The 20,076-nt window shown below is 49.2% G+C and overlaps 1 protein-coding gene across 1 annotated transcript; it reads left to right on the top strand.

Moving 5' to 3' along the window:
- Positions 1-16,011: 16,011 nt before the first annotated feature.
- On the top strand, positions 16,012-17,835 carry LOC146870670 (endogenous retrovirus group V member 1 Env polyprotein-like). Its single transcript, XM_085645706.1, has one exon. It carries the CDS (start codon positions 16,248-16,250, stop codon positions 17,733-17,735), a length of 1,488 nt encoding a protein of 495 aa, XP_085501832.1. The 5' UTR covers positions 16,012-16,247; the 3' UTR covers positions 17,736-17,835.
- The last annotated feature ends 2,241 nt before the right edge of the window (positions 17,836-20,076 follow it).

Raw genomic sequence — 20,076 nt, 5'->3', positions numbered from 1 at the left:
AGGGGTCCACAGGGGGCACAGCGGCGGGGAAACGAGTGGGACAGAGGGCAGAAGGGCACAGAAAAACGAGAGGAACAGAGGGCAGAAAGGCACAAAAAACGAGGAAAAACGAGTGGCACAGAGGGCAGAAGGGCACAAAAAAACGACTGGAACAGAGGGCACAAACAACGAGAGGGGCAGAGGGCAGAAAGGCACAAAAAAAAAGAGGTAAACAAGTGGAACAGAGGACAGAAAGGCACAAAAAGAGTGGAAAACGAGTGGCACAGAGGGCAGAAAGGCACAAAAACGAGTGGCACAGAGGGCAGAAGGGCACAAAAGAGCCACACACACACAATCCTTTGGTGAATATGTAGTGTTGGAAGGGGTCCACAGCGGCGGGGAAACCAGTGGGACAGAGGGCAAAAGGGGCACAAAAGGGGAAAAAAAACAAGGGGCACAAAAAAAACGAGAGGAACAGAGGGCAGAAAGGCACAAAACACAAGGGAAAAAACGAGTGGCACAGAGGGCAGAAGGGCACAAAAAACGAGTGGAACAGAGGGCAGAAAAAACGAGAGGGGCAGAGGGCAGAAAGGCACAAAACACGAGTGGCGCAGAAGGGCACAAAAGACGAGAGGCGCAGAGGGCAGAAAGGCACAAATAACCTGCCTCGGTGAGGAATCTAGCTGGGCGTGCGGGGGATGGTCTTCTCGTTCTCCGAATGAAGCTGATGCGCCAGTTACAGGACATGCAGCCGGACCCCTACTCCGCGGCCCTGTAGAAAACAGCGCGTGCAAGAGATGCCATGAGCGAAAGACTCGCCACGGCGTGCGCGCAACACTCACCCAGTCTGTCTGTGCGCGTGCACCCGCCCTGTCTCCTTCTTCCCAGTTCTCAGCAAGGTATCTAGCTGGGGTTATATACAAAACCCTAAACTGTGGCTACTCTAGTGGTGGGCAAAGTCCCCTTCTACAATACGCCCCCTTGAACAGTGGGGAAATGCCAAGCTGAGACATACAGAATTCAGATATTTGCTGTATTTTATTAATTCAAACACCAGCCACGGGGGCCCATTTCCTTCCTTGCACTAGGGCCCATGACGCACCGCCTAGGCTTCTAGAAGCTTCTCAGGGAAGGGTTGGGTGAAACAGGTGTTCCTGCGTGTGGAGAAGAAGGGAGTCTGGTTTCCCCCATGTAGGCGGCGGCGGGGTGCTCCTCCCTGAGTCACTGCTTCTGTAGGAAGAGAATGTGCTCCTGCAATGGAAGGGGAACTCCGGCAGGGAGTGGGAGCTCCTGCGTGGAACCGGGAATAGAAGTTCCTGCACGATCTAAGATCGCCTAAAGAGAGAGGTGGATGCAGGGAGAGGAGGTGGAGGCGCTCCAGCAGGGGACGAAGACCGGGCTGTTCATACAGGAACAGGGGGCGGCGGCCCTGATCCTGCCGGTGACAGGCTCCCGCTCCTCCACAAAGTTGTGGATTTTCCTAAGGGAGGGGTTACAGGCGCTGGAATAAATATCCCTGTTCCTGCCGACAGGGGCGGAGCGTTACTGTGAGGAGCGCATTCGAGAGGGGAGGAGGGAGTGCACCTGCAGGAGGTGTGGAGTGGGCGGGGCACCTGCAGTGGGGGGAGTGGGCGGGGCTCCCGCAGGTAGTGGGCGGGGCGCCTGCCCTGCAGGAGTCCGAGTCTGTGCGTCACTAATTCTACGCCTCACTTGCTATTCCTGTCCTGGGAAGCTCGCAGGGACTAGAAGTTACCTGGAGTTTCATTGAGACTAGAGGCCATTGGACTGAGAGCCCCGCCGGGTGGGAGCCGCTGGCACCGAGGGCCGGAGAGCTGCTGAGCTTCTGCTGCACTTGGCGGATGGAGTGAGCGCCTCAGAGTGAGTCCTGCTCTCATTAACCAGTTACACCTTGTTCTGTACTGCTTCTGAGATTGGGGAGGAGAGTTAGGGGGGCGGCAGGTGATCTGTGGGGGGACGATGATGGGTGTGAGTTGGGGTTGGAAGGGTCAGGGGTGTAAGAAAGTAAAAAGCCACATTTCAAGTTCAGGTCAAACTTTCGAAGAACTTTTTACAAGACAAAGTCAAGTGAAACTCCTTGGAGTGACTCACGCACAATGAGAGACAACTTCTGACTGGAAAGAGAGATTCGTCTGCTGGAGAAGCCGGGGCAGGGGAGCACAGTATGTTTGGTGGGGGAGGTGCAATAAGCAGCAGGAAGGTCCTTCTTTTTTGGGGGTGCGGCTAACAGTTGGGGAAAGGAGTGAGCGGGGGGGCGGCGGCGAGGTGTGTGTGTGCGCGCGTGCGTTAGGCAGCCGCGGATGCGGTGAGCGGGGTCGGCAGTGGCGGGGTGTGTGTGTGTGTGTGTGTGTGTGTGTGTGTGTGTGTGTGTGCGCGTGTGTCTGTGTGTGCGGCTGCGCAAGCCCGTCCACAGACCCCGACCCCAATCGCTGCGCGTGCCACGGTCTGTCTCCCTTGAGAGGCATCTCGGCGACAATAGGTCTCGAGATCGAGACCTAAAAAATGGTTACCGGTTTCACAGGTAAGTAAACGTCTTACGAGTGGGAGTTTTGGGAGTTAGGACGAAGATTCCACAAGGTCCAGGTAGGCACTCAAGTTGCACCAACTGGGGCGGCAGAGTGCAGGGGCCCAATGTTAACCAACGGGGCTAAGGGGGCTTCGGTCATGGACTGCTTACGAGCAGGTAGCTCAGGTGTGGGAGCCAAGCTCCTGCGGTTAAGGTCAGCATTGTAGGGGCCAACAGTCAGCACAGGAGCTGCACTACTAGTGGCACAGGGGCGGCCGGGTGCAGTGTGCTAAGAAGACGCTTGGAAATCTGTGGTTTCCAATGGAGACCTTCAGTTCGGCAAAGTTGTTGCAGGCTTTGGCAGGGAGACTTCCTGAAGGCCACCAGCTGGAGAGGTAAGTTGGCTTATTGGGGGATGCCTGGACACCGCTGGTTGGGCCACCCAAGGCTGGTGGGTGTTGGGTGCAGGGGTGTCTTCTGGTGTCGGGTCTTCTTACCAGCTCCTGTCTTGGTCGGGGGGATCCTTCAGGTTGAGGCTGCAGGTGTCGCCTTAAAGCTTGAGGGAGGTCTGGGATCACCAGATCCGAGGTCAGGATCGCTGGGGAGACCTCCTCAAGGTGTTGGGCCACTCAAACTAGGGCTGTGGGCATTGGGTGCAGAATTTCGGAGCCACCTGAATCCAGATTCTGTGGATGAGTCTTTGCTTGAGCAAATCTGGTGCTCACAGGACACAGAGTCTGTAAGATGGTTGCAGGGCAGGTCTCTGGGGGGCTTCTGGACACACTGGTTCCTTCGCTGTAGGACAGGCTGGTAGGGCTGGGGCCAAAGCAGCAGGTGTTTTCTTCATCCTGGGTCAGCACGGCTCTTCGGTCCTTCTTCTTTCTTTCTGAGGAGGCAAGGTTCAGGGTCACCCCTAAATACAAAATTTAGGAGCGTTAAAAAGGGGTGTGCAGGTCAGGACCAATAGGTCTCTTCCCTGGGGTGGGTAAACCCCTAGTATGCCATCATCCAGTGGAAGGAGGGCATGAGCCTTTTCCTGATTGGTTGGGTCCCCTCATCTTTAAAATGGAGGGGACTGAGATGTGTGCTTCACCTCACTTCCCCCACCTGAGGGCTGAGTTTGGCAAAGGTGGGCACACTTCTCATCCTAGCTTATTTTCCCCGCTGATTCCCCTGCCCAAAGTGGGAAGCAGAACCAGTGGGGTCCAGCTGCTGGGGGCATCAAAAGGCAGGGACAGCTCACAAAGGCAGCAGGCCTTTGAAGCTTCCCCTTTGCGGATACAGCCTACCCTGGGAGAAGGAGGCACAACACCTCTTCCCTGGATGGGCTTTGCTTCTGGACCCAGAGAGTCCAGAAATCTGTCTTGTGTTAGCAAATGGTGGGCAGCCATTCAGGAATCGTACCAGGGATGGTAGTTTTTCAGCGGGCATTTCTGATATGCCCTCCGAGTGCATTTTACATTAAATCCTACACTGGCATCAGTTTGGGTATAATATGCTGAGAGGTTTACTACCAAACTTCCCAGATTTTTTTAAAGCCATTATGGTGCTCTTAAGTTCGTAACGACCAACTCCCAGACCATATACTTGTTATGGCTTTACTACACTTACAATGTCTAAGAATGGACTTAGACACTGTAGGGGTATAGGGCTCATGCAACTGTAACCATGCCTGAGGGCTAGTGCACCCTGCTAGAGGGGTAGTTTACCTAGGCTCAGGCAGTGGGTTGCAGGCATGGCACACAGGGATGTGTACAAATGAGAATGATAGCTTGCACACCTTCTTATACTCTTCACTGTTCTGGCTGCTCGTGGCAATATTGGGCACAGGCATGTGTGCCATGTTGGCTCTTCACTTTTCTCTGCACCAAAACATGTAGCCTGCAATGACAGTGTGTAGGTGTTAAGGTATAGGGCTTCTAAGGGTAGCACAATAGGTGCTGCAGCCTTGGAGGCCTTCCCTGGTCACAGTGCCCTTGATACTCCTAGTACCTTTTACAAGGGGCTTACCTGTGGCCAATTGTGGGTACAGAAGTACAGCTTTGGGAAATGGCAGGATCCCAGAGCACACCAACTCAAACGTGCATCATGTGGAAGGCAAAAAGGGGGGGGGGTAACCATGGGAAAAGGGGCACTTTCCCACAGTAATGAGGCACAGCAGCCTCAGAGTTAGTCTCACCGAAATGCAGGATAGAAGCTGAAACATTGGAAAAGTTTGGAAAAGTAGCCTGAATATCCTGGACTCGTCACTCAGGACGATAGACCTGAAACTGCACTGTGTCCAGAACAGCTCTGATGAAAGGGAGTATCTGAGAGGGAGTCAGGTGTGACTTCTGCTCTTTGATAGTGAACCCCAGTGAAAGCAGGAGGTTTGCTGTAGTCTGGAGATGGAAGAGGACAGTTTGGGGCAAGCTTGCCTTCAACAGCCAGTTGTCAAGATAGAGGAAGATTAGCTCCCCTGTTCTGCGCAAATGAGCTGCGACCACCGCCATTACCTTGGTGAACACCCGATGGGTGCTGGTAAGGCCAAAGGGGAGCACAGTGAACTGAAAGTGCTCGTGGCCTACTATGAGCCTCAGGTAAAGCCAATGAGCAGGAAAGACGGGAATGTGAAATTAGGCATCCTGCAAGTCCAATGCAACCATCCAGTCTCTGGTGTACAGGGCAGACAAGATTTGAGCCAGAGTGAGTGTCACGTTAAGGCGTAGATAGAGTGTTGGGAAGACACGTAGGCATGGAATGTGTTGGTCTAGACGAATGCATGCACTACATCTCCCATAATCCTGTTGGAAGTACCACCTGGCTTTGTATCACGAGCCCTACTTAAGCACCGCCTACAGGCTGCTCAGTGCTTGTCAATTAGAAAGCTTGTCTTTGTTACCTGATCTACTCTTTGTGTTATTCAGTCTCTAAGAAGATATTTAGTCTTCTTAAATCATGCCTGTATAGTTTCTGTTTTAGCTGTGAAGGATGCTTCGCAAACTATATGGATGCACCTGGGGATTCCTGACCTCTTTGACTCTCACGTGCTGGAGCGTGTCCTGGAGCCGTTACTTGGCTTGGAAATTGCTTGTTTTCTTTTCGCACGCTTTATATGAAATAAATTGGTATACGCGCTGGAGCACGTCTTGGAGCCGCTTGAAAGGCTCAGTTTCTCTGTTTGTATATTTCCTTTGCTCATAAGCTGTCCTTCACGAAAGCGTGGAGCGCCCTACAGAGCCGCTTGAAAGGCTCAGATTCAACCTTTCACGTTTCTAGAAGCATTTCCTGACGAACTCGCGGTGCGCGTTAAGGAGCCGCTTGAAAGGCTCGGATCCCGTTTCTTTAATTTATCTGTGTTTACTGGGTATTGCTACTTACACGCACTGGAGTGCGTTTCAGAACAATCCAGAGGCTCAGATATCACTGCTGTACTGCTCTTGGTGCCAATACTTTACACACAGAAATAGCATGGACTAAACCAGGATTATTTTAAGGATGATTGCGCCTATTGGTACTTTAAGGCTGAGGACATATTTTAAATACCCCGAAGGATACTCACTCCGCTAAGTACACCCTTTGTCTGAAAGCTGCTAATCTGCAGGATAAGGCACAGGCGATGTATCTTCCATTTGAAAACATGGTTAATTCTTTTTATGATTTATTATTGGATTTTGTGCTTTTTTATTAGTGCAAGTACGGCAAGAGTGAACGTAAGTGCCTATACATACATCTTTATTGTCTTACTCTCTACACGCTGTGGATGTTGTATATGTGTGTTCTGCTTGCATCTCGTTACAGAGAACATGGGGTTAGACAGCTGGAGTGACAGGACAGGAGTGAGGTCTATAACTCTGAGTGCCTCCCCATCTTGTGATTTCGCAGCTGCATCTTTATTGTTTCCTTTGTCCCTTTTTTCCCTTTCCCCTATCATGGTGTTATCTGATGAGTGACGGCTACGTACTCACAGGTCGCTCCATATTGGGGATAGGGTTACGCAGCATTATTCATCGCTCCCGCTGTATCTGGCTTCCAAGGTTAGTGGTCTCCTGTCGGTGGTCTGACAGATTGACAAGCCCACGGTTACCTACGGCCTGAGCGATGGAGACTTCCACTGTACTTATGTCAGTGTTAGAGACCTTAACAGCTTTGCAGATGGAGGTAGATTTCTTTCACGGAGAGAATTTAGAGTTGAGAAACGAGATGGGCACTATGAGACGAGAAGTAGCAGGTCTATCCCGTGTGAGCCCTGCTAGTGTTAGGGCGAGTGGCTCTTATATTAAGGACTGGACGCTACCACCTCCTTTAACTGCCCACGACTCTGACTCTAGAAGCACGGACCAAGCTCAGGGAGGGGGTACACATGGTGCTGGGCCCTTTACCTCTTCTTTTTCCAACTGTTCCCCAGCAGGACCCTCCTCCGTGCATCTGATACAACCTACGCAACTGCCCCTTGCCCCTCCTGAAAGGTTCTTTGGGGACCCCAAGAAGTTTGGGATATTTTTGGGCCAATGCAGGCTGCATTTCATGTGCAAACCTGCTGTGTTTCCTAATGACCAGGCCAAGATGGCCTTTGTTAAGTCCTATTTGGGTGGTAATGCGGCTAGCTGGTCTTTTCCCCTAATAGAGACGACCCTGTCCTGTATAACTTTTCGGATTTTTGCATTGAAATGCGAAAGCTGTTTGACAGAAAAGCACATCAGCTGTCTTTAGACAGGGAATTAATCCCCCTCAAACAGGGCACACAAGACCTGCTTACTTATATTACAACCTTCAAAAGACTCCTTGTTAAAACCAATGGGCCGGTGGAAAAAAGAACATCCATGTTCTATCAAGAGGCGTTGAAAGATGGATTGGTACAAGTCGTGCATATGCCTGATAACTGCGAGGAACTAATAGATCTTACGGTTCAGTTGGATCACAGACTCCAAGAGCGGAAAGGAGACAAATACCGAACAGAAGCTAAAGTCTACCTACCTCGCCCTAAACCAGTCCAGGAAGAACACTCACATACCACCGATGGAATAGAACCTATGCAAATCAGTGGAATACGGACCCATCCCAGTTCCATCCCAACAGTTTAAGGATTGGAAGAATATAGATCAGGCCCCTCTTAAACAGCATCTCATGAATACCCAGCCTGAAGATGTGTCAAACCCAGAACTGAACTCTGAGTTATACAGAATGGCTCCAAAATGCTTTTACAAAACTAGTGCTGCACAAAACAGTATCCAAAAACCGGAAGACTCCCTCTGCCCCTTGGTTCTCTGAGGCACTGAGACTGGAGAAACAATGTTGTAGGAGACAAGAAAGGCGCTGGCGCCAAGAATATGACAGCGAGGAGAAATCCCGCTACAGGATGGCACTAGCAAAGTACAAACGTCTCATAATTGGGGGGGCGGAGCTTGGCTCTACACGAAGATGGCGGCTTGAGCCTTGAGCTCCGGCACGCAGAAGAGACGATCCTTCAATTATCCTGCCCCACACCGCTAGAATTTGAAGCGGGTGCAGCGACACAGGTGGCGGAATCAGCGGACGCCCTGATGAGCTACTTTTGAGGGCTGGGGGCGCTGCCGATACCCAGATAGCGGAGCTGAAGCACGAACAGGCGGAGGCCGCTAATCCCTGGGCTCGGGGGGGGGCGGCGGTGTGGCAACGTCACCGCGCGTGTGGCGGCCCAAGTGAGGAGAGCCCGGCCTGCGGGCGGTGTCCGCTCCTGTGGCCTAGAAGCGAGCGGAGCGGCGTGATCGGAGCTGCGGGGCCGAAGAAACCTCGGCTGTGACCTGCTGACTCGCAGAAAGAGTGGAACACTACTAGGCCGGCGCTCCTGCAGCCGCCGTCGCGGATGAGCAACCCGCTGGGGTGCACGGCGGGAATGCAAGACGGAGGCTGCGGCGGGCTGCTGCGGGCTAAGGAGTGAGGAGACGGCGTGCACAACCTGGGGGTAAAAGTAAGCCTGACTGAAGAAGCTTATGCTGAGAGGTCGCGGGCTCCGGTCGGCACGCGCTATCCAGCAACGCCGCGACAACGAGAACTAAGTGCTGTCAGCGGAGGGTGAGCGGCGCGGACCGAGGAGGTGAGAGGCGGAGTCGCCCTGACGGCCTGCCGGTGCCGCGGATCAGGCTCCACTTGCATACTGAAGCTGGGGCCTAGGTGAACGAGCAGCCTGACGTTGATCCCTGAGGTGGAGGTGAGGCGGCGGCATATGTGAGCTCCGTGTAAAGCGGCGGCGGGTGGCCTGCAGGGGGGAGCCCGCGCGCGGTAGACCACACTTCACGAAGAGGTCCTGGTAACTGTGGAAATAAAATTGACAATTGTGCCCCATCATTTGACTGTTTCTGCCTGGTAGCCATGTGCCTCAGACAAACGCCCATTTTGTGTGTGACATGCTCTCAGCAACTTGTCTGAAAACTGTCCTTCACATCCCCATTGAATCTTGCACAACCCCCTGCTCCTTGTGGTCGAGCCAATTCCAAGAAGCCTGCCTGTGTGCCTTCCCCCAGTTGTGCCAGAGACTCAGCCACATCCTGTCCATTGTTGGTGACTCAGCCTGTCACACCAGCTGCCCTGTGACCACCCCCAACTGAAAGAGGAAGCACGAGGTTAGGCCCTGAAACCACACCAACTAATAGAGGAAGCACAAGGCTGTACACTGTGAACACACATTTCTGTGGTTCTGCCAATTCCCAGAACCAGCAAGATAGTTCCTGTTTTACACAAGATGGTTCCTGTTCTTGACTCTAAGCCAGAGATAAACCCCCGAATGAGTAAGGGCCTTCAACTGAAAGAGAACACATTTCCACACATCACATGCCCTCTCACGAGACACAAGACACGCCCCTACCTTGACACATCTGTTGGAAATTACTGCTTGTCACTTCCCTTTTTCTTGTCACTTCTCCTTTCTTCTTTTTCCTATTGACTGAAAACTGTATAAATATTCTGATGTGTGAATAAAACTACAGACCACTCCTGTACCCGCTTGGTGCTGGAGCTCTCCCCTTAACTCGAGTTACTGGACCCTTTTTTTCTCGACCACCACGGACTCCTCTTTGCTTTGACTGAAATTATGATTATTAAGTATAGAAATTCTGAGATGAGGTAATATTGAATTAATTTACCACATTAATTGGCGCCCGAACAGGGACATTCCCTTTTCCCCACGCGCCGGCGATATTGGACCCGGTACTGTCCCCTCCTGACCTATGACGGACTTCAAAGTGCACAACGCGGGGAATTCCCGCTAACTCCCTCGAGGCAAAGAGGGGGACCAACTGCGGCCCGGCATCCACACGAGGCGGTGAGGAAAATTGTGGAACGTCCTGAACCAGAGCCCAACCTGTGAAGAGACGAATCCGAGGTTCTGCGAGTCCCACCTTAGAAGCTACACACATTTTTAAGATCTTCAAGAGGCCTTCCAGTTATTTTTTTTCGGTGAGTACTGCTGAAAAGTAAATCTTTGAAAAATCTTGCCATCATGCCTATTTTCTCGAAAATACGTAAGATAGCAACCAAAAGGAGTATTCTTGAGAAGGAAATTCCCCTTCCTCCTCGGGATACTCCAGGACACTTCATGTATGCAAAACATGGTGTCGGTGCAATTATTTATTGTGATTTATAGGTGGATTATACTAAAGACCTAGAACACAGATATAGATGGCCTGAAAATGGTACTTTTGACATGGAATGTATTATAAAATTAGAGGAACAGTTGTGGAAGAAAAGGGAGTCCGCCAGTCACGAAGTGACTCGGTGGAATTATGGAGAAAAGAAGCCCATAGGAGGCAACAGAAGGAATTGCATAACGTTGAAAAGGATAAGAGAATGTCCGAGCAGGCCAAGAAAGAACAGTTACAAGAAATAGGGAAAGAAGTAGTTAGTGAAAGGAATAAAAGGGAACAAACAGCCATTTCTACTGGTTTTTATCCTGTATTGCCATCTGCACCTGAAAACCTTAACATTGCACCACCTAAGACACAACCTACCGCCCCATCACCAGAGGATACTTTCACCAATTTCCTCTTAGATACTCCACCTCCATATGAGGTTCCAGTAATTCAACACCCTCTGCCTCCGCCACCCTTTTTACAACATAACACACTACCTCTCACTCCAGAAGGGGGTGCCGTAGGTCCACACCCAGGTAAAACAATTCCCGACTGCCCCTATGACCCGACTCTGAGCAACACAGGGGAGGCGGGCCGAATAAGTAAAATACTTCATGACTCCTGGGAAGAAATAAGACATCTACCAGCAATTGACACGTTTCTTCAAGCGGCCTCTGAGTTTCTTCGTACTGGAGAGAACTCACGAGCCATTAACGCTATGACTACAAGAAGATCACACCCTGTGAAAAGGCACATGTATAGGTTCCTCCTTTGCTGTTTCATAAAACACATACAAGCAGAGGAAAGAAATGTACCAGTTTCACTTTTTGACTTATTAGATTCCGCATCCGACCACACTAGCCTAGAACTTATAAATGATGCACTAGACAGGTTCACCCGTAATGTGACCCGTATTCTGCAAAACTTGCAAACAAATGAAGAGAATAAGAAACTTGAGGAGGAAATTACTGAACCTACTGAAAAAGTCCTACCCGTTCGTTCTTCCACCCCTAATTCACGAACACCCCCGCCTACATTCCTCCAAGGTCACTCTGAACGGTCATCTCCAGATGAGTTATTTGAAAAAACATCCACTGCATTAGACTACTGGTTAGACCAGGAACCTCCGCTTACACCGGAGGAGGAGGAAATAGCCAGAACTGCGACCCTATGGGTCTCTCAATATAAGATATATGACAATGATCTTATAGCCCAACTTTTTCTAGCATTACCAAGCTCACATCAAAGATTAGCAAGTCTCTACATGGTACAACATCTCATCACACTCAATGACACTCATTTTAAACATGATCCAAGACTTGAAGATTTTCTGTCTGACTGCGCTGATAACATGTTCCTCCACAATAGTTCAGTTTTTCTCAACACACTTATAGATTTTAGACAGAAATACCAGAAAACGACTGAATATAAATCTTTCAATAATACTTGTGGACCAATTAATAGACTTCCTCAAACACGCCAGTTCCCCATGAGAGAGAGGTCCACCCCAGAGCTGACACGAATGGCGCGCTACAACGCGTTTTTATTTAAGTACCCTTGACAAAACTTGAGTTACTAAAGATAAAAGAGATGGTTCCCTCCCACTCAAAGGATCCTGCTGGATTCTTTAAAGAATTAGGAGATGCATTAATGATGGGAACATATACTCTTTCTGATATCACAGCAATTCTGAAATTATTGTTGCCATCGGGTATATATGACAAACTAAGAGAGAAAGATTAGGAAGTAGCAGGTGAACACATTAGATGGACCGAACTTCAGAATGACGAAAATACTAGAGTAGCAGGTCAAGGTATAGGAGACAGACTAAAAGCACTTCCTGGCACTATTTTAAAGGTGCTATCACAGTTACTGACCGTGAAAAAGGAGGACTGGGATACCATTTCCTCCTGCAAACAGAAACATGGTGAAGACATAGGAGATTATTACACCAGACTTGAAAAATGTTTTGCGGTAAATAGCGGCCTTACGCCGACAAGCGAAGCTTACCCGCATCTGTTTCCAAATTAGTAGACAACGCCTTGCCAGCTATTAAGGAAAGAGTACTAAAAGTAGAAAGTACCTGGCAAGCACATACACCACCACAGGTGTTACAAATGTTACAATACCACCAAAATCGCATTAGGGATGAAGAAGAAAATGATAAGAAACGCATGAAAGACACCAAGATGAAAGCGTTAGTAGCCCAAACTGCACCCCAGCGCCAACAGACACCAGGTAGCCAGACAAACGTGAAGAGCACTTGTAATTATTGCAAAAAGACGGGACACTTCGTTAAAGACTGCCCTGTCTTAAAGCACAATTTGGCTACTGGTACGACACAGCCTCGTCCATATCAGCCAAAACAGAATGTTTCCCAAGACAGTTCAACACCTTCAGTTCCACCGACAACACAAATGGCCCAAATGAACATTATAGACAGCGACTACACTGAATACTACCCAGATTTTTCATGATGTTGCCCAGGGAGAGAAGATGACAAACTGGCCCTAATCCCCATCCCAGTAGACCAGAAAGGCCCATTTATAGAGGTCCGACTTCTTGGGGAGGATAGAAAGTTTCTACTAGACACTGGGGCCAGTAAAACAACAATAAGCCATCAAGAGGTCCCAGAGGCTCCTCTCTCGGGTTCAAAAAGTATTTCTCTGGGTTTCTCTGGACAACCTGTGACAAACGCCACGTCAAAACCACTGCCCTTGCAGGTTGGTCCCCTCACGACAACTACAGATCTTATATTGACAAAATCATGTCCAGAAAATTTGCTTGGTATAAAAACATTGAAAGAATTAGGAGCTGTTATTGTTTGCTCACCTAAAGATGTCAGATTATTTCTACGAGATTTTAAGGGCCACTACCCAAGTAGAGAATTAGACGAGCGTTTGAAAGATTTGCCACACACCCTTTGGGCCACTGATTCCACCACAGTAGGATGTATGGAAATAACACCTCACAAGGTTACACTGAAAGAGGGAGCCCAACTACCACGTATAAGACAATACAAAATTCCACCTCAAGCTGAACAAGCATTAATGTTAATTATTCAGGACCTAATACAGTCAGGTAGGATTAAAGAAACAACTTCGAACATTTGCAATTCCCCTGTTGTACCAGTTCATAAAAAAGTGGAACCAGGAACACCACCTGTCTACAGACTAGTGGTGGATTTGAGAGAGCTCAATAAATGTGTCATTCCACAACACCCTGTGGTCCCAGACATCTCCACTTTACTCACAGCCATAGATGCAGAAGCAACGCATTTTTCTGTCATTGACTTAAAAAACGCATTCTTCAGTATACCCATTCACCCAGACAGTCAATACCTTTTCGGCTTCTCCTTACAAGGACGAAGTTTCCAATTCACAAGAGCTCCTCAAGGTTTCACCGAAAGTCCAAGTGTATATAGCCAAGCGCTGAAAAGACAATTGGACACTATTCAAATGCCCACGGATACAGCCATACTACAATATGTTGATGATATCCTCATTACGGCCAGATCTGACGCAGCATGTGCTGAATCATCACTACTAGTACTAGAATTCCTAGCTGCAAATGGCTATAAAGTTTCCCCTGGTAAGCTCCAATTTTGTTTACAGCAAGTGGCATACTTAGGGCACTTGCTGTCAAAGGAGGGTAGGCAGCTTACACAGGAACACATCCAGCTCATACAACAAATACCACAACCAACAACACAGAAACAAGTTCGAGCTTTTGTTAGTCTCACCTCATATTGTAGACAGTGGATCCCGCAATTTGCAATCATTTCTAAACCATTAGTGCAGCTGACAACACTCGAAGCTGGCGCTACTCCACAATTACCCTGGACAGATGAACACAAGCAAGCTTTTAAGTCTCTTAAAAAGGCTATGTGTCAAGCCCCAGTGTTAGCAACACCTGATTACACCAAAGATTTTACCTTGTTTGTAACAGAAAACTCAGGTACAGCACTATCAGTCCTGACCCAACTTCAAGCAGACAGACATAGACCATGTGGTTATTTTTCAAGTACATTAGATCCAGTAGCACAAGCATTACCTGCATGTCTAAAATCAGTAGCAGCTACTGCACAAGCTATTAGACAAAGCGATGCTATTGTATTGGGACATCATCTGATAGTCCAGGTCCCACACGCTGTAGAACTTCTGCTAAACAGAACGCAAACACAGCATCTGACAATAGCCAGACTCACCGGATATGAGATGACGCTTTTTCAGCCACATATTGAGATTAGACGACGCAACATTTTAAACCCAGCAACACTGTTGCCACTGACCTCTCCTACTGAACAACTTCACGATTGTATTGACATAATTGATTTAGTGACCAAACCCAGACCAGATTTACAAGATACTCCCCTTTCTAAGGCAGAAATGACACTTTTTGTTGATGGTTCTTGCATGAGACTCCCCACTGGAGAACTAGCAGCAGCCTATGCCGTCACAAATGGTACAAACACCTTGGAAGCACACAAGATAGAGATACTGTCGGCACAAGCAGCCGAACTCATAGCACTAACACGAGCATGTCACTTAGCAAAAGGAAAATCAGTTAACATTTACACTGATTCACAGTACGCTTTCGGGGTTGTACACAACTTCGGCACATTGTGGAAAGAGAGAGGATTCCTCACATCACACGGGTCTAAAATACAGCATGCTACACTCATCACTGCCCTCTTAGAGGCCAGTCAGTTACCAGCGAAAGTTGCAGTATTAAAGTGTAAAGCGCACACAAAAGGAACCGATGAAATATCAAAAGGAAATGATTCCGCAGACAGTGCAGCCAAATTAGCAGCAAACACAGAATTGAATATACTACACCGCCAATACGCAATACGAGACCCCTTTTCTGACATCCAGGATGTCCAAAGTCACACCACACCACAGGAACTGCTAGAATGGAAGGAAAAAGGAGGGGTCCTTACAGATCAGGGTTGGATGACACCTGAAAGAGCAGTATGGTTTTTGCCGGATGCTTTGGTACAGGTTATAATAAACACCATACATGGACCAGCGCATCTGGGAGAAAAAGCAATGTTAGACAGCATACAGAACATATGGCACAACAAACATTTGAGAGCTGCAGCCAAACAAAAAGTTAAAACGTGCATGATTTGTAATCAGTTCAACCCAGGTAAAGGCACAAAGGTGGAGCAGGGTGGATTCCAACCCCCTGACCATCCATTTGAAGTTCTCCAAATGGACTATATCCAGATGGAGAGATGTAGAGGTCACAAGTATGTGCTAGTTGTAGTATGTGCTCTGACCAGATGGACAGAAGCCTATCCCGTCCCACATTACACTGCAACGACAACTGCTAAGCAACTATTAAGATAATATTTCCCGAGATATGGGTTGCCCCGCGTCATCTACTCAGACAACAGCCAGTCCTTCTCCTCTGAACTCATGAAGTAAGTGTCTCTTCTGTTAGGGTACACTTGGAAATTTCACTGCGTAAGACATCCTCAAGCAGCAGGTCTAGTAGAGAGACACAACCAGACTTTGAAGACAAAATTGGCCAAGATATGTACAGACAAAGGCGTGGACTGGATGGTAGCCTTACCGGTTGCCCTCTTCTACATGCGTATGGTAGCACATTCCAGAACTGGTCTATCTCCGTATGAGGTGGTCTTTGGCAGACCACCAAATATGTGGGGTACGCCAATGCCTAAAAGAATTACTGATGTAGACAGCAGAATATTGACTGATTACCTGGCTTCCTTGATGTCTGCACTCCAATCTTGTCGCTCACAGGTCGCTGCAGCCTTCCCTGACAAAACCGCCCCTGGAGAACACACCATCCGACCCGGCGACTGGGTGATGATAAGAAACTTCGACAGGACCAGTCCTCTTCAGCCCAGGTGGAAGACTCCGAAGCTCGCGGTCCTAACCACGTGGACGGCGGTGAAGGTCGAAGGCAGGAAGGGCTGGCTACATGCGAGCCACTGCCGGAAATATTTTGGACAAAGAGACACTGTTGCCGGCGACGCTGCCAACCCTAGTGACATTGTAACAGAACAATCTTTTGTGCCTTTGGAACTGACCCCACAACAAGAATATAAATCAAAGTTGAGGTCTGCCATCCGGACTCTGGCTAATTAAGTCCACTGGGCGCAGGTCCAGTGGTGAAGCGGTTGGAGCATGGGGATGGATTTAAACACCTTGACTATGTGGGAAAAAGATAGAATGAAACGCAGAAACAAGAACTTTAAGAAATTGCGTAGTGGTTCTATCATATGTTTAATGATATTGTTTTTCTTCATAACCATTATGACGTGTCTTGGTTGGATCCTCCACACTGTTTTTCCTCCAACACCACACACCTCTCATGCACCCAACAGCACTCAGGAACACACATATCATGACCTACCCCCTCATGAACAAGCCCATAGACTAGCCTTGCAAAACAATACCTTTATACAGATGTTACACTACACTCATCAGGCCAGCAATAGCACAAATTGCTGGATATGTGGCCGCCTCCCACCTCATCAGAAAAAGGGAGGGATGCCTCTTTTCCCCTTTCCATTTTCCTATAATGGGACTTGTGAAGCCTGGTTCGCCCTAATAACAGCTGACGATACCACCCCCACCTCCTGCCCTGACGGAAATAATTCATGCAAGAATGGGTGGCCTTGGGGGAACTTAAACAAGGTACTTAATGCTGCCTGTTACCCAAATAAGGATGGAAGTCCTCAGGCGACAGGAACAGTCCTAGAAAGTGAAGAATACAAGCAAGGGAACATGACCATGTCCTACAAGATGTTAAATACCAAACCTAAAAAGAATGCTGGTCCCCCTTCCATCTCGGTCTCACCAGTAAAAGGACACCTGTGCATCCAGAAAAATGGCTCTGTTCCATTAGGACACAGTGACTGTCATACCACTATAAGTTTTGAAGACAGAGGAAAGTCCTCATTTCAAGCATCTCGCCATACTTATTTCGTCTGTGGCCAAACGGCCTATGTGCAGCTGCCCTTGAACTGGGGGGGAACTTTTTATACAGCATTCCTGTTACCCCCTGTCTTTGTGGCCCCATCCACTTACCACCGAGACCTCCTAGTGCCCCATGTCAGACATAAAAGAACGATCGATACCTCCTTGGTTGACCAAACAGAAACCTCATGGGAACAGTATACAGATTTTAACAAAGGGTTCTTCTTCTTTGTTGGCCCTGTACAGAACAGCAAGCTTATACGCAGGTTGACAAGGACCTTAGAGGCTATTGTAAACCAGACGGCGTCTGCCCTGGGGAGCTTAACCCAGGAGCAGTCTGCCATACGATTGGTTACTCTCCAAAATCGCCTTGTCCTTGACATCATCCTGGCTGACAGAGACGGAGCCTGTAAAATTATAGGCTCTAGCTGCTGTATATTTATTCCTGATAATTCCCCATCTGTATACACGGCCATAACAAAATTACACAAGATAGCCGTAAGTTTACATCAAGAACCTGGCACCTGGACGTGGTCTGATTGGTTCTGGAAAATAATATCGTCCTGGGGATGGCAACTGCTGTCAGCAGCAGGTATAATATTCCTGATAACTGGATGCTGCCTTTGCATCCAATGTGGTCCTGCCCTGTGCGGTCTATGCGCTGCAAACTGCATTCCTAAACTGCATTCCTAAACCACTTGTCCAGCCGAGAGAAAGGGAAAGAATTATGCTACAAGAATGTATAGATGATCTCATGCAAATTGAGATATAATATAGGTACACTCTGGGGCAAGGAGGGAATGGGGAAATAAAATTGACAATTGTGCCCCATCATTTCCCTGTTTCTGCCTGGTAGCCATTTGCCTCAGACAAACACCCATTTTGTGTGTGACATGCTCTCAGCAACTTGTCTGAAAACTGTCCTTCACATCCCCATTGAATCTTGCACAACCCCCTGCTCCTTGTGGTCGAGCCAATTCCAAGAAGCCTGCCTGTGTGCCTTCCCCCAGTTGTGCTAGAGACTCAGCCACATCCTGTCCATTGTTGGTGACTCAGCCTGTCACACCAGCTGCCCTGTGACCACCCCCAACTGAAAGAGGAAGTACGAGGTTAGGCCCTGAAACCACACCAACTAATAGATGAAGCACAAGGCTGTACACTGTGAACACACATTTCTGTGGTTCTGCCAATTGCCAGAACCAGCAAGATAGTTCCTGTTTTACACAAGATGGTTCCTGTTCTTGACTCTAAGCCAGAGATAAACCCCCGAATGAGTAAGGGCCTTCAACTGAAAGAGAACACATTTCCACACATCACATGCCCTCTCACGAGACACAAGACACGCCCCTACCTTGACACATCTGTTGGAAATTACTGCTTGTCACTTCCCTTTTTCTTGTCACTTCTCCTTTCTTCTTTTTCCTATTGACTGAAAACTGTATAAATATTCTGATGTGTGAATAAAACTGCAGACCACTCCCGTACCCGCTTGGTGCTGGAGCTCTCCCCTTAACTCGAGTTACTGGACCCTTTTTTTACTCGAACACCACGGACTCCTCTCTTTGCTTTGACTGAAATTATGATTATTAAGTATAGCAATTCTGAGATGAGGTAATATTGAATTAATTTACCACATGACGGCAAAGAGGCCAGAAGCCGGCCAGCGGCAGTGTCTGAGGGCCGCCTGGAGGTGAAGGGCATCCTAAACTGAGCTACTGTGAAGCGAGGAGAGGGGGGGATCTGCGGGTCTTGGGGTCCCACTGGAGAGCGGTCCGCTTGGTTGGAATGTCTGGCGGGGTGAGTTGCCTGGGCCATCGATGACTCTTGGGTGGACAGAAATGTCTATCTGGAGAGCGAAAGCAGTGAACGGCACGTCTGCGGGGTGGAGACCGCCTGCAGGAACCACTGGCGTGCACTGTGTCCTGCGACTGCAGTGTGTGAGGGGTTGCTCTTGGGGAGCACTCACACCGGGAAGACTGCATTTTTTGGAGCACCGGGGTGAAACTGCAGCGAAGGCGGGCAACGCCCAGAGGCAGAGGACTGCAAGATGGGCAAGTCGGACAGGACCCAGTCGAAAATAACATTTGAGCAGAAGCGCCCAAAACCCCAGGACTCTGTCAAGGGGGCAACAGGTGGCACAACTTCCCCCCCCCCGGACGACGCACAGGATATTCGGAGCTTGTTGCTCTCCATGGAAAAGGGCCTGCAGACCGGCATCACCTCCTTGGGTTCAAAGATTGATGCCCTCTCCTACGGAATGGACTGCATGGGGGAGCGACTCGACAAGCATGCGGAGTGACTGGATCAGTCTGAGCAGAGGTCGAGGAGGCGCAGACCTCGCTGGATACTGAACACAAGAAAATGGGGCGTATCATGCAGGTATTGCAGGATAAAACGAAAGACCTCGAAGCCCGTGCGCGACTATGTAATCTGCGCATTACGGGATTGCCGGAGACGACGCCAACGGGCAGGATGGAGTGCTTTGTGGAGACACTACTGACCGAGCTGCTTGGCAAGGAGGTGTTTTCGAGCATGTTTGTGGTTGAGAGGGCGCACAGATCTCTAGGGCCCAGGCCCCCCCCAGGTGCGCCACCACGGCCAATCATAGCGAAGCTACTGAACTATCGGGACAGGGACGCAGCCCTCCGTGTCGCGAGGGAGAAAAAGACGCTAACCTATGAAGAGTCGACCATTTCGCTGTACCCGGACTTCACTGCAAGGGTGCAGGAAGCCAGACGGCAGTTCATCCCGATTAAAAAAACAGCTGTGGGAACTGGGCTTGGATTATGCGATGCTGTACCCTGCCAAGCTGCGTCTGAACAGGCATGGGAAGACCCACATTTTTCTGGACCCTAAAGCATTGCAAAGGGCACTGAAAGACTGGAGCGGAGGAGGAGCCCAGTGAGACAATCGCAGGACGATGAGACGGAGGGTGCATTGGAGCAGCAGGACTGACCATGGCCTGGTGGCAAGTGTGGGCTGTAATTGGCATAGGTTTGGGGGTTGGAGTGACGGGGGTAGGATGACGGGGGGG

The sequence above is a fragment of the Triturus cristatus genome, chromosome 1_1 (genome assembly GCF_964204655.1).
Source record: "Triturus cristatus chromosome 1_1, aTriCri1.1, whole genome shotgun sequence".
Taxonomy (NCBI): Eukaryota; Metazoa; Chordata; class Amphibia; order Caudata; family Salamandridae; genus Triturus; species Triturus cristatus.
The sequence above is the reverse complement of the archived record's forward strand: the minus strand, read 5'-3'. Positions and strand labels throughout refer to the sequence as shown.

Bases quoted from the DNA above. Each gene is read 5' to 3' on its own strand.
- LOC146870670 (XM_085645706.1), top strand. From the start codon at position 16,248: ATGGGGATGGATTTAAACACCTTGACTATGTGGGAAAAAGATAGAATG.